General features: G+C 39.4%; 1 protein-coding gene and 2 pseudogenes across 1 annotated transcript; 1 reads left to right on the top strand and 2 right to left on the bottom strand.

The window, feature by feature from the left end:
* Positions 1–216: 216 nt before the first annotated feature.
* On the top strand, positions 217–6,510 carry LOC141439073 (calcineurin-binding protein cabin-1-like). The gene is given in 2 exon segments (XM_074103199.1): positions 217–3,945; positions 3,948–6,510. Coding segments are annotated over 2 exon segments (6,123 nt in total). The 5' UTR covers positions 217–284; the 3' UTR covers positions 6,410–6,510.
* A 1,236-nt stretch (positions 6,511–7,746) lies between these two features.
* On the bottom strand, positions 7,747–13,226 carry LOC141439365 (protein unc-50 homolog; annotated as a pseudogene).
* A 961-nt stretch (positions 13,227–14,187) lies between these two features.
* LOC141439366 (clotting factor B-like) overlaps positions 14,188–15,848 on the bottom strand; it is a 28,351-nt pseudogene continuing 26,690 nt past the window's right edge.

A 15,848-nucleotide genomic window follows, 5' to 3' on the forward strand; every position in this document is an offset into this window, starting at 1 on the left:
TCGTGTCGTTCGTCTCTCGGACACTTACACTGTTTATTACGAGAGCGAGAGGGACGGTCCGATACTAACTTCGATTTTCGGACTTCGGAGTAGGCCCTCACATTTTTTTTTTAATTCTGTACTGTTTCAGTTACCTATAAAAACGTGAAAATTTTTGACACTTTGCGTTTCTTTTTCTGTCTGTTCATTATTTCTTTTCTGTGTTTGTTTCCCTACTGTGGTTTGTGTTTCTATTGAAGAGCCGGGTGTAAATTAATCAAAATAATGAAAAATTAATCAGAAATATGATTAAAATAGCAGCATTGAACGATGAGTCTGAAGAAGAGACCGGTTCAGAGGAAGAGGTCACTAAGGAAGCTTTGGAACAGATTGCGTTACAGCAATACGCTAAAGCTCTCGAATTGCACAGAAAAGGAAACTCAAAGGACGCCACACAGCTTCTCAAAGATTTGCTAGACACGGAACTGTTATACGATGTCAAGAAGCCGGCGCAAGGTGAGAAAGTATCAGGTCCTTTGCTTAATTTGAAGTACTTGTGTCATAAAAATTTAGGGGCATTTTTGAGTACTTCCGATATTGATGCAGCTATAGAATGTTATTGCGCCGCTTCTGAGCTGGATGACACTGATGTCACGCTGTGGCATTGTCTTGGGCAGCTGTGTATGCGTGCTAAACGATACGAGATGGCATTGAACGCTTTTCAGCGAGGGACTGACCGCAACCCACGGCACTGGCCATGTCTTGATAAAATAGTCACTCTTTTACTAGGATTAGATTTCAAAGAAGAGTGTATTTCAGCTATCCATGATACCTTACAACTGGATCCTGGATACTTGAGAGGTTTGGCATACAGAAAACACATATACACGGCCTATCCATATATCAGAGAATTTATGGAATATCTTAACCCAATATACAAATGGGATGAAAAAGATGACGATCCATTTGATAGCGAAGATGCTGAAAAACTATTAAAAGAGGCTGAAGTAATACATGAAGAGTTTATAGAACAACAAAAGGCAAAGAAATTCAAATATGTATTGCCTCATTTAAAATTACAGAAGCCAATTAACAGTCTTACTTGGAGTTCAGTTGGAAATTCTCTGGTTCACATGCACCATTACATAACAGAGAACTATTACAGTCATGCTTGTTTCATAGATATTATATTCGAAAAAGGAACTGTGGAAGAACCAATGGAAGTGTCTGAAGATTTGAAGAAAGTTGATGATCCTGAAAAAACAGAAGAAAATGCAGAGAGCGACAAAAATAATGAAAATGTGTCAGAAAATGATAATGAAGTATCTGATAAGGACAAAGCTGCAACAGATAGTGAAAAAGTTGAAAGTGACATAGAAATGGTTGCTACAGAACCACCAGCTGAAGCACAGCTTGAGCAGAAAACTCAGAAGAAACAGCCTGTTCGTAGAAGAGGCAGTGCAATTAGTTCATTGCAGCAATGGGAATGGTACACAAAGCGACGGTCTGGTAGGAAAAAGACAAACAAAGCGGACAGACTCAATGACAATATCTATGAAACTTTAAGAAGGATGGTGCCAATTGGCTTAGCCCCTGAAAATTCTGAGAAAAAAGAGTCTAAAACCCGAGAAACTTCTCCTGATGTTCCAGATCTCAATAAATTATTTAATGAAAAAAAGCAGCCTGAGAAAGACACAGAAGAATATTTTGATACTGGCAAGGAAAATGATGATGTACAACTATTTATTACAAAGTATACTGAAAATAAGAAGGACATTATTGACATTTTAAAAGACTATGTGAACATTTTGGCTGACAAATGGAGAGTGAAATGGCCTGAAGATCTACCAACCATATTTATTGAATCCAATAAGTGCTACAATAATCACATTGATGTGCCATCATGTGCAGGTGATAATGATGAAGAGTTAATACATTATACAGCAGTAAATATGCTGGTTGAAGAATTCTTAGTCAATAAAAAGATGAATGCAAGTGGAGATAAAGAGACACATAGTTTGAATGTTGTGGAGTCAATTGGTTTGATTCTAACCCTAAAGCCACATGTTTTTTCTGGTATAAACTGCTTGGAATATATGCTGCGGTATCTTTGGGTGAAGCTACACATCAGCATGTTAAATAAATGTGATGAATTGGCTTTAGACAGCTTATATCAATTATCACATGAATTTGAAGCAATGGGGGAGCACAAAGATACTTATAATCTTTATATGACAAACTTCACAATCAAACCAATAATTAATATCAAAGAAATAGATGGATACATTGTATTTTTAGAAAGAAATAAAAAACTATCAACAGTCATGGACTTGTATGATCAAGGCAACTATGAAGAGGTACTATCTATTATCATAGATTCGTTTGAACATTGTAAGGTTATAGCCAAGCAGCAAGAAGAAGAGATGTCTCTAGATTTTGCTGTACAACTGTGCCTAATTTTAGACACCTACTGGGCTCTAGGCAAAGTACATGAATGCTTCAAATGGTCATTAATAAGTTTACATGAAGCTCTAAAACACTTCTTTCGCTGCACATCTTGTTCAGAAGATTATAAAAAGTGGACAGTTGCAGTGGTTAAAATACTTTGCTGTATAGAACACATACTGACAACAGAAGGCTTGACATGTCTAGATGCGGCCACCCAAAAAGAGATCAGTCAGGGTCTGGAAGACCTAATTAGAATAATTGGTCATCAAGTTGAAACAAATGCTACTGAGATGCCTTTTGGTACAATAGTACCTTGGATTTTAATTTATTATATACTGCAAAGAGAAGAAGATCAGGGTCGCGTTGCTGTGATTCCTGAAGCTGATAAAAGCGACAGTGACAGTGTCCCTAACCCGCTTATGGTGCTGTTCATTGGACATCAACAGTTAGGGAACAGAGGTTGGTGTTGTCATTCTGATGGGAAACTCCTATATTTCATTCTAGATACAATAGTGCCAAGGATAAGATCTCCAGCATTAGCTAAGTCATCAGAACAACTTGTGCAATTAATGGAACAATGCATTTACTGCTTATATGGTCACCCAAGTAGGAAGACAAAGGTGAAATATTTTGAAGATCACAATGTGACTCCATATTCATTAGATTGGCACAGAGCCCAACAGTTGTATGAGATATTTAGACCTGTCACTTTACCAGAGCTAGAGGGCAAGGTGTCAGCTATAACAACAGACACTGAACAGCTTTTCCAACGTATACTAGCGTTGCTACCCTCAGATTGTGACCCACAAAAGTATGTGCCAGAAGTCGAGAAATACATAAAAGGCACCAAGACAAGACTTCCAACTGTACCCCCACTTTTGTCGTACAAGATGAAAGATATATACTTTTTGTTAGGAGACTATTATTTTAAGAAAGAAGAAGTAGATATGGCTGTTAAGTTCAATATGCTTGACGTTGTAATTAACAACAAACGTTTTGAATCTTGGGCACAAATATCTCTAGCAAAAGTTACAACACTCGAAAGGCCTCTGAAATCCTGTAAGAATCTAAATGAAAAAGAGTTTTTAAACCCTGCAAGATGCATAGTAAGATGTTTTCAAAGATCATTAGAAATCGACCCTAATCACTGCAACATGTGGGTTGAATATGGAATGTTTGTATACATTGTTCATTCATTTTGCTCTCGAGCGTTAAAACAAGCAAGTGAGTCACTTAGCATGGAGGATTTCGCATCATTAGAAAAGCAAAAAGAAGATATGCTTGATACGACTCACAAATGTTTTACCGCTGCAGAAATTCTAACCGCGAACGATTATGATAAATCATATGATGAAATATGGCTATACTATTACATGCTGGGCAAAGTTGCTGAAAAAAGAAATAAGCCACCTGCAGTATACTTAGACTTTTACTCCAAAGCTGTTGATATGCTGCAAAAAGCTGGAGCTATTTACCCTCTCAAAATTAGCTACAGTACTCCAATGACCCTTTCTATTGAGGTTTAGAGATGCATTACAGGATCCATGCATCCATATTGAAATACATAGAACAACATGAGAACAAACCAATTCCCGTATCTGTCGGCAAGGTATTTCAAACGTGTATAGAAGAATGGAAAAAGGGTCCGTTTTCGAGAAAATCGGCAAAGGATAGAGAAAATGCGGCCTTAGAGACAGAAAAAGCAGAGACCAAGTCTGTTGCTGCAGATGAGCCTGTACAGGCTGCGAATATACTCAAACGTTCTGTTAGTGATGCGGGGGAAGAAAGCAATATTGATGCTAAGAGGCTTAAATTAGAATCCGCAGCTGCCAAGGTCAGGCGATCAGCATCGTATGATACTGAACGAATAGCGAATAAAGAACCTGTAAAACAAACGACAAATTCCGAAGCTGAACCAGCGAAAGATGCGAACACGCTTATGGAGATTACAGAGCCAACTAATGAAACTAATAATAAAGAACAAGAAAAAGAAACTGACCTACAGAAGCCAGATACAGTATCTATAGTAGCTGATAACACAGAAAAAGAAAAAGATAAAACAGACCTAGGGAAAAAAGAAGACAGCAGTAGTTCATCTTCTTCATCCACTGGATCTAGTTCGAGTGATTCGACAACTGATAGCAGTACTGACTCGAGTAGGGATAGCGAATCATCTAATAAATCCAGCAATGATTCCAGGCCCTTGACAGATGAAGAGATCATGAACATTGTATCTGCATGCTTATACGCATTAGAAGACTGTGCGAGTAGATTTCCGCCACATTATAAAGCCATTTACAGGCTGGCTCACTACCATTTTTATTTCAAGAAAGGAAAAGACATTGAGAGATGCCGTGATCTTATGCTGTTTAACTTCACGTCAAGTTTTGGTTCATCTATTGGTGGACTCTTCAGTGAAAGAAAAACGGCGAATTTTTTCAATAACATCTGGAAAATACCGGTAGACGAAGTCGAAAGAGCTGGTGGCTTCGCTTTTCATATGAGTCGTTGTGTTCTACTTACAATGGAGATTTTAAAAGAAATAGATGATCATAAAACATTGCTCGACTTGACTTTGCAACTACAGAAAATACCTGAACCAGATAAAACATACCTGCGTGATTGTGACCGAGGGGAGCTAGCTCAGCAAGCCTTTTCCTTGTCCGTTCTATCGCTCAAAGGACAGCTGCTGAAGTTCTGTCAACAACCAGACTTAAAGAGCAATGAAGTTGAACAACAAGGGCTCAAAAGTCTTATGATAGATATTTACTTATCGTACCAGAGAGTGCAAAAGCAGTCAAACTCGAAACAATTCGTTAACTTATTAGTAGATGCGTACAAACTAATAACCACTACTCCTATAACAGATAATATGAATCTAGTCGATCTTAGTCTTAAATACTGTCAGGTTCTCAGACAAACAAGCAATCAAGAAAATTTGCTAAAGTCTCAAAATGCGCAGAAGAAACAAGCAGCCAAAATGGCAGCAGCAGCTGCTGCTGCAGAAACGATGAAAGCTACTAATCACGCTAAAACTAATCCTAAAGTTTCTTTGACCGCTACACCGACATCGTCAACTGCAGCGACGACGGCGACTGCTCTACCGAAAATGTCACAGCATGAAATGGCTGCAGCGTTTCAAAACTACTTGCCGATGTTGAATGATCCTGTAATTTCGCAGCAAACAGCAGCAGCGTTGTCTCTATCATACTTGAGCAATGCATTAGCAGGTTACTCTTCACTACAGAACACGTTACAGAATTCGTTACAAACATCCCTACAGAATTCCTTTCAAGCTGAATTTTACAGACAATTTTTGGGACAAGGATTCTCTTCATATATTCCCCCTGCTAAAAAGCAAAAACGCGGTCCCAAGCCCGGAAGTAGGCAAAACACTGTTAGTTCACAATTGAAGGCATCCAAGTCGTTCAGTGCGGGTACATCAATGCATAAAACAGCGAGCACCTCGACGAGTGGTTTACAGAAACCAACGAGCAGTGTACAAAAAACTACAGCTAGTTTACAAAAATCCGCATCAGCTCCTCTGGCTCCGAGTATGGGTACCGTGTTGCCTTCACTTCCCGCGTCGATGACGGCGGGGCTTACGACCTACAATCCTCCTGTATCAACGCACTCTGTGCCCACTCAAGCGCACATGTCCTCAGCTTCAACGGTGAGCGCGCCGATCCATACCAAACCGCCGATGCCGCATCAGCAAGTAAGCCCAGGAAAAACGTTGCAGGAAAAACTAGCTGAAAGGCAAAAGAATATGCCTACGATTTCAAAGAATGTAAGCACGCAGGAGATAAATGCGTCTATTAGCAGACTACCATCGTCACTGACGATTACTAAGACTGCAGTTCCTAAAGCACCGATCGTTCAAGGCAAGAAACCGGAAGTCAAAAAAGCACTGTTCAACGAAACGGAAGCAAGGCCTAAACCTTTATCTTCAGATGAAGTCATTGTGTTAGATGACGATTAAATTATGTGATAGAATCTATTGATTGACGTAGTATTATGTTTATATATCATAATCATTCGATCAAAACGTATTGTCTAATAAAATCTCATATTGTAGAGAAACAGTTGTCTGATTTACATTTTCCCTAATCTTTTAGTTATCTTTCGAAAACAATACCAGAAATAGTAGGTAGTCATCGCTATATTGACTATCACCAAGTTTATACTAAAGTATCTGTTCTTCTTAATCGCTAAACTCAAGTGGTTCGTTTCTCTTTGTCTTCCACATATAAAACAAATACGTTTGAACGCAACATTGTTGTGGTTTTGATCCATCAAAAATAGAGTCGTTTATTAGGATATTTCACTACTACGCTTGTCTACAATATTGGCCCTAACCCAGTTCAAAAATAGTATTTCAATGAATACGTGAAGTCCAACACGATATGACGAGTTACACTTGGGCTACGGAACCCTAGGGTTAAAAATTAGTCGTTTTTTGCTGTGCGCAAAAAGAGGGGTGTTATAAGTTTGCCTCTGTCTGTGGCACCGTAGCTCTTAAACGGGTCAACCGATTTGAATGCGGTTTTTTTTTAATTTGAAAGTAGGTTTTCTAGCGATGGTTCTTAGATATGTTTTATCAAAATCGGTTCAGCCGGTTTTGAGATCTTGAACTTTGAAGTGACAATGTCGGAGGTTTTCCAACTTTTTGTCTTCGATGTCACTTAAGACGAGATTTTATAGGTTTAGTAAAGTCAATGGACTGTCGTCAGTTTCTGGAACACCCTGTATATACCTCCTGCTGGGACGTGCAACAAAAAGTATTCTGGCAAACGAGCAACCCTGTGCAACACCATATTGCAAACGCGTTGCAACCCCTAAGATGGGTGCCAGTAATTTCAAAAGGATTAGCGGCAAATTGTAGCAATCCCGGAATAACCTTGTAGAATAAGATAATCAATAAAAATAAACATATAATTTACAAAAAGATATTTAATAAAAACAATTAAGTAAATAATTTACATAATTATTTATTGACTATTTACAATGATATATTCTCAGTTAACTTATTGACTACAACATAATAAACAAGTACAATCGACCTTCATTTTTTTATATCATCCCAGACTCCCAGAAATATGTTGTACTTACTAGCATTTGCCCGCGACTTCATCTTCCAAAAATTCGTTTTATCACGTAACCCGTGTGAACTATGTCACTTTCCTATGTTAGAAAGAGATGGCGCCTGGGTTGTAGACAATACTGTATATGACATGTATAAATTAAAAGTTCAAACACATCTGAAGGTACATTACAAAAAAGGCTTTACACTTTGCCTGCGTGGATACCAAGCAGACACTATAGTACTCTGTACAAGTAAAAGTCTTTTAGCATGTGGCTCAAGTTGAATCCCATGAGTAGAGACGCGATATACGCCAGGGTCAGCGCTGGGAGTGGCAGGAGGAAGGCTCGAGCGTTAGTCAGCATTGGTAGGTCTGTGGGCAAAAAAAAATATTCCATTTACAAAAAAAAAACTGTGTTACTTTGCGGAGGTCCATATCAATAAACTAAAACAACTTCGCTTACCCGTGACCTTATGATAGCTACGTCATATCAACAAATCATCTTGTACAAATTTCCACGCGTATATATGTTTATAGGTATTTTATAATTCTTATATTCATATATAGTTTTATTTCTTTTCCCGCACTAATTACGCGTTCAGTTACGTGGGTCGGGTGACACTCTTTCCCGGGCCGGATAACACCGACATGGAAATACCGGCCCTGTTTTTTTTTTGTGTTCATGCCCGTAGAAACTGACAGGAGCTTCTATGGACGAGTACACGAAAAACAGGGTCGGTATTTCCATACCGGTATTATCCGGGCCGTGAAAGAGTGTCACCCCGTGGGTGCACACTCACCGGGGTTCAGCTGAACACCAGCGCTGCAGCTCTGGTTACAGGGCTACGGCACAGAGTCCTTTTGGCATCACACTACAGCAAAATGTCTCAAATTTTCTCTCTTTTCCTATTTATGTTTTTACTGTGTTCTTGTTGTGATGTAGTGTGTTTTTGTTGTCAATAAATGTTGTGAGTTTGAAATGTGTGTTCATGCAGCTTCTCCACCGCACGCATGTAGAACGGTTGTATTGCTCTGATGATGAACGCATTAAGCATATGGGCGAAGATCGGTCTTATCTTGGACCATGTCACGTAGAAATCAATATGTATACCGTGGTTTTTAATAATATGATAGAACACCCTAAGGGCCAGTACAAATGGACTGCATTCCAGCTGCAACGTACTGCCAACTGCCCATACATTTCAATTCTAGTCAGAGTGCAGTGTGCCGACTGCAATCGAACAGCAACGAAAAATGTATGAGCAATTGAGCAGTCGGCAGTTGGTTACGTTGCACTTGGAATGCAGTCTGTCTGTACTGCAGGGCTACTAGGAAACTCGAAGTTCGTGTCGTGCGGTTTCTCTGACACTTATACTATTTAATACGAGAGCGAGAGGGACCGCACGACACGAACTTCGAGTTTCGTAGTAGCCCTGCAGGCCCTAAGGAAAAAATACACTCAAACTATTGTAGGTTAGTTAGGTGCAAAATGTACCACAGATGCAAGTTTTCTCAAAAAGCAATACAGCTATAAAAGTATGCCTCAAAACTCAAAACTTACCATTCCCAACTAGTTTCCATAATCTGAAAGTTAATTGTAAACTTTCAGATTATTTTGTGAAAATAATTCACAACTTCGTATGCAGCCGGAAATGCATATTCGGGATAGAAAATGAAAAAAACCCTATTTATCAGCTGAGTTCGGATTTCCGTGGCACAGTTCTCACTTCAGCCTTGGTGGCCGAGTGCTTGACCTATGGCCTCTCAAGCAGAGGATCGTGGTTCAAACCCAAGCTCGCAACTCGTTCGTCAAGTTTTACGAAATTCATGTGCGAAATTACACAAATATCATTTATTTATATCGAAAAGTATGACTATGCCCACTAGGTCATTTATTAACCAACCGCCGCCGTCACGTGCCATGCACGGAGCGTCAAAAACGTTGCCGATACGCTTCTTATGGGTATGACACGCCGTTGACATGTTGTTATTACGATCATAGTATGATACGGTGTAGCAATTAGAGACCTTAATGAGAAAAAAAGTGGTTCGAATCAGAGTTTAAGTATAAGTATAACTTACTGCTGTATCCGAGGAATGTGATATACAGATAGTAGATAATGGAGGCGAGCCAGAACGTGTTCGACACGAAACACGACAGGATGCCCGCTGGCTCAGGAGACCTAGAACGGAGAAATTAATATTTATTAAATTACTAGACACCATTGTTGTGCCTCTATTAACTTCTATAAGTGGGTCGTGTGGTTTTGAATAGGGATGTTGACACCATAAAAAGCATTAGCCCCCTCTTGTATAAAAGAGGTACGGATCCCTCGGTGGGCGAATTCGACCAAATACTTACTATTAAACAAAACGATCTGCAAGCAGTGCAGCAAGGACAGCGGAGGGAAGAACGCGTTTATATGCACGTCGAACGCGTACCCCCACTCCACGTCCGGGGAGGACGCGTCGCGACGCAGGTAGCGGTTGCTCAAGTACCTATAACGATAAAGATGTACAGGCTGTTAGGTAAACTGTGGATAATCCTACCTATATCATAAATACAAAAATTGTGTGTGTGTGTGTATGTTTGTTACTCCTTCACGCTAAAATGGTGGAACGCATTTTTTTTTAATTTGTTACGTAGATAGCTGGAGTCTGGAATAACACATAGGCTACTTTTTATCCCGATATTCCCACGGGATAGGGCTAAAATCTCGAAATAACAACCGCTGGGCTTAGCGTCATAAAATTTGGTATGTAGGTAGCTGGACGTCTAGAATAACACGTAGGCTACTTTTTATTCCGATATTCCCATGGAATAGGGATAAAATCTTGAAATTTCAACCGCTGGGTTTAGAGTCATGAAATTTTGACGAGTTGTTCTTAACACTAACCTCAGATAGATCACAAAATTAAATTTGAGATTTCCCAGGGGAATTTTGAAATCCTGAATTTCAATTTTAACTACCAGATCGACTAGTTTACGCGTGCGTCCGTATTATGTAAAAAAAACTGTGGCACTTCAGATGTTCTAAGAAAGTGAAACAGCTTTATGTAACCAATGCTGATTGGAATATATGTAAATACTTTTATATAAAACACAAAATAAAAAAAAGGAAAAAACAAAAGAAAAGAAGATAAAAATGAATGAAGAGAATGTGTTTGGTAAAAGAGTTCCTGGGATTGGGGTGGGTCCCATGCATAATGGCCAGTCAATTCAGGTTTAATCTGACAATGCCAGTTTCATATACCACTTCTTTGATATGTCCCTTGTGTAGGGAAATGAGCGAGCACCATGAGGTTGACATGGTCACCTGGAATATTCAAGCCTCAACAATAATAAAACCAAAGTTGACCATTGAGTGATTGGATTGCTGTTGTGTGAGTTATTGTTTATTCAAACTAGATTATATCTGCATGAAAAGCAACTCTATAATTACCAAGAAAATGGTAGAGACGAGCAACCCTGCCCCGATAAAGTCCACAAACACCACGAAGATGATGAACAGCACCAGCTGGCCCCAGCCCAGGCCCATGCCCAGCGCAAAGCACACCGAAGACACTGGAATATAATAAATAAAGCCAGGGATGCACTAGGGGACAAACGTACTGCGACGCGTATAGCCAGCGACGTCGGGTGAAGTGGCACGTCGTTGTCGGCCTCTGTTCGCTGGATACCAGATTCTCAGAATACCAGATGCTCAAAATAACAGATTCTCAAAACATCAGATTCTTAAAACAACAGTTTCTCAAAACATCAGATTCTCAGAATACCAGATTCTCATAATACCAGATTCTCAAAATACCACATCCTCAAAACACTTATTTACACATTTATTTACTACGAAATTCGAAAGTCGAAATGCGATAAATTCTTCTCAAAATTTGAAATGAAGATAATGAATCCAATCCTCATCTGATCTTTTGCGAATCTTGGTATTATAAGAATCTGATCTTTTCGAATCTGGTATTCTGAGAATCTGGTATTTTGCGATTCTGGTATTTTGAGAATCTGGTATTTTGAGAATCTGGTATTTTGACAATCTCGTGTTTTGAGAATCTGGTATTTTGAGAATCTGATGTTTTGAGAATCTGGTATTTTGCGAATCTGGTATTTTGCGAACAAAGGCAAAATAGTATGAGCAGTGCTAACTGCACGCGGCGCGTGCGACGGACCTGCAGCTGTGCCCGCAGGCTGCGCCTGCACAGTGCACCCGGGCCAGCATTACCGCGCATACTTTAAAGTACCTGATTAAGGGGCTGTTTCACCACCCACTGATTCATTTTATTGACGGATAAATGTGATGCTGTCTCCATCTATTCAAGCAAAACATACAAACGGCATCATATTTATCTGTCAAATAAAATTCAGCAATGGATGGTGAAACAGGGGTAAGAGTACAGTCACCAGAACCAATGACACAAGGCATGCATAAATATATCTGCTACAACTATATTTCTAAGGTTGGTAGGACATACCAGATATTTATTTACATGCTCTGCTGTGGCAGATATTAATTGAGGTGAATGTACTTGATGCCTTCAGTAATTGTCACCCTATCATTTATATTATTATGATGTTGTAAACATCAGCCCATCTGTGAAAATTTATTTTTTTATATTTGTATACCTAATAAAGTTTACATACATTCATATCTTCTTGGACTAGTGAATAAACTGTATGAACTTAAAAATGACAGGGATATCATAAAGATTTTAAAATATAGGTACAGTCGCCAGCACCAATATGTGACAAAGAAAGTGTGCATAAATATCTGATACAACTCTATTTCTAGGGCAACCTACCAGAGGTTGCATCAGATTTTTTCCACGCTTCGCTGTGGCAGATATTAATGATAGTGACTGTACCTACTCATATACTTACAGAATAGCCAAATGCTGAGTAGAACGAGGAATGCTGGATCATCTCTGGCAAACTGTGATCTTGTGTCTGGAAAATTTAATTTAAAGCATTCTAATACCCATAGATTAAGATACTTCAAGTATCAAGATGCTTTGATAAACTGTCCTAAATGATGCAATCATTTTAAATAGCACATAATAACATTGCTTGTGTGAAGTTGATTTTATATAGGTAAGAGGGGGGCAAATAATCCTCTACCATAGACCTCCAGTGTGGATATGCCATGATACAAATTTCCAATTTCGAACTTCATAGTAAAGGTTTTTAGAATAGTTTTAATGTTTACTTGCTGTTAAAGGTCTTACATCTAACTGCATCAATAAATTAAAAGACTACGGACGCAAAATAAGAATAATTCGTCAACATACTTACGATTTTATAATTAAAATCCTAAACACTTTCTGTGGTGACACGAAGAGGTATACCATTTGCCACGCCGCGAACTCGAAGTCCATTTGATTGAATTGAAACAGTCTCCGAAGGTATTTGTAGCGCTTCACAGCTGCGCTGGCCGTCGTAGGCTGGTAGTTAGCTGGTGCAGGCAACGGAGACGTGCTTCTTGGATAATTAAACGTACTAGAACTGGGAGTTGGTGATGTCGCGTACTTCATTTTGAACAACTTCTAATTTAATCCAGCGAAAAAACTGCCCGAATTTCCAGAGCCGAATGAGAAATACTGGCTATAATAATAAGAGCATTTGTAATTGAATTACTTGTTTATTTTCATTGAAATTGTTCAATTATTCCGATTGGGATTAGTCATGAGAGAAGTGACGTTTGTTTGACGTTTGAGTGACAATGACAAATCTGGCAAGTGTTGCTACTATAATTATAAATTTACCTTAAAAAAAGTTTGAAGATTAGGCGCCATAGAATATCGCTAGATGGCATTACTGTCTCGAACTTCTCGTTATTAGTACAAACCATGTACTACTTAATTAATTAATCAAATCCAAGTCTGTGATCTTATAACCATAATTTGTGCTCCACTCTTGTGTTATTTGGGTTAGGTGGTGTAAAAATGAAGGTCAAATATTAAATATAACTTTAGCAGAAAATGGATCCCGTGACACGTGAAACAAACAGGAAGTACCTATTGTAATATATATCAGGGGCATTGAAGTCCCTACTGTCAGCTCCATGCTCCTGCTGAGCGATTACAGAATATTATCATCAAGGCGCCCCTTTTTTTGTTTTACATTCACAATGTATCTACCTATATATAAAACATTTCAAGGAAAAAGGATTTAATTATGGACTTGGAGAAATAAATAAATCAGTTACTTGATTTATATAGTTTTATTTACACTAAATATATTTCTCGGTTTCGTTCCTTCTTGGAACTGTATTTTTAACGTGTTTCATCCTTACCTAATTCTTAAATCAAAACTATAAATAACAGTCAGTTAACTTTATCAAAAAACATTCAACGTACCAAAAGTACAATAAATTAAAAAGCCAGAATTAAATAAATATGAATGCCACATCTTTTCATTTTCTATGGCAATGTTTTGCGAACAATCAAATTATTTTCTTTATTTTGGTAACTGGCAGGTTTAATCATTGATACATATCTACCCGCCGCTAAATTACTGACACGGCTTCCCAACAAGACGAGCTTGTTTTTATTTTTCAACCAGTGTATCCTTTCACATGAAGTTGACGCGTCGTAAGTTTAAGACGGGTAACACACTTAAGTCACTAAAGTTTAGTGCGTAAATACTAACTATAGAGTCTGTTTCCATCTCTCACGTGCCTACTCCTTTTAACAGCAGTAATTTTAAACCAAGTGTTGCTGCCATCCAGCCAGCGTAGTGTGTGAGCCGGGTGTACACACCCGATATCCGGGCTCCCGCACTTGTTTCCAAACGAGACTACCCGAATTGTGTCCAGCGCCCGTTCACTTGTAACATTAACGGGCCACCGGAGTCTCCCTGCAACAGATGACAAATAGATGAAGTCGCAAAATAATTATAGGTTGAGGAATTAATAAATGTTATTTAAGTTAGTAAAGCCATGGTGGTCTAACGGTTTGGCCAAGCAGAGCCGTGAGTTACAAACAGGGCACCTATGAGATTTTAAAATTCATGTGCGAAATTACGTGAAAATTATCATAAGCTTGTTGAATAAAATCATCGTGAGAAAACTTACACATATCTGTGAAGAAATTTAACGGTGTGTATGAAGTTCTTAATCCAAACTAGGCCAGCGTGAGTGAGAACTACAGCCCAAGCTCTACCCATTCTGAGATGAGGTGTTGACCCAGCAGTGGCAAGTACAGAGATGATATTGAGTAATACCCGCAAGGACCAAAAAAAATTACCTGGCACGCATCCACGCCCCCTCTGCTGTACCCAGCGCACAGGAATGCCTCAGTGATGGGCTGGAAGTACGCCTTATCGCAGTCCTCATTCCTCCACACTGGTAGCCGAGCTTCCAGCTGCCGACTGCTCTCTGTGCCGCCGTACCGAGTCGTGCCCCACCCCACCACTGTCGCTACGGATCCGTCGAACTGTCGGCGGTAGAGGTCGCTGCCCGGTAAGCAGATGGGGATGACGTACTTCGATTTTTGGACGTTTTCTGGAAATTTATGACATATTTCTTAGAGTTTATTAGTGTTATAAAAAGTGGGTCATCAGTAGCAATCCACTGCTCTACATAAACCTCCCCAATGAGCGCCATGATGCTCATCCTCGGCTAGATGTATCCAGCTTCTACCAGCAGCCTTTTGCAAACCGTCACTCCACCGCCAGAGGGCGCCCTTCACTACGTTTGCCAAGAAACGGTCACAAAAAGGGATCACTGATCATAATTTTACTGAAACTATCTAAGTATGAGTTTAGGAGCAAATGGGGCACTTGATGATAAATATACGGAAGAATATGTGGAAGAATAAAATAGGCTAGTATCCTGTCCTGTGGGAGTTTCACAAAATCTTTGTATACTATACACACATACATATTGTACTAGGTTCTAGTTTAGGCTGTGCATTTTCTGTAAGTCACTAACGATACTCTCAGGTTACAGCTTTAAAGGTTTAGATTTGCGTCTTTTGGCTAAACAGCTATTAATACTGGAACATCTTACCAGCAGCACAAGCACAGCGATGTCATTGTAGTACCCAACTCGGGAGAACTGCTCGTGCGCCCTGACTGCCACCACGCGGAGTGTGACCGGGCGCGACGGTTCGTCTCACACGCGCCAAGTCCACGTCTCCTAGACGTACGCTGAACTGACGGGAGGGGAATCTGGAACAGTACAGTACGTCATCGTTATTCTTTATACATATGGGGGCGTCCATAAATTACGTGAGACATTTTTAGGATTTTTTTGACTCCCACAGCCTCCCTGGTGAGATTTCGTAAGATATTCCTTAACACCCTCCCCCCTCCCCAAATCTCACGTGAGA

This window comes from Choristoneura fumiferana, chromosome 20 (assembly GCF_025370935.1).
Source record: "Choristoneura fumiferana chromosome 20, NRCan_CFum_1, whole genome shotgun sequence".
Lineage (NCBI taxonomy): Eukaryota > Metazoa > Arthropoda > Insecta > Lepidoptera > Tortricidae > Choristoneura > Choristoneura fumiferana.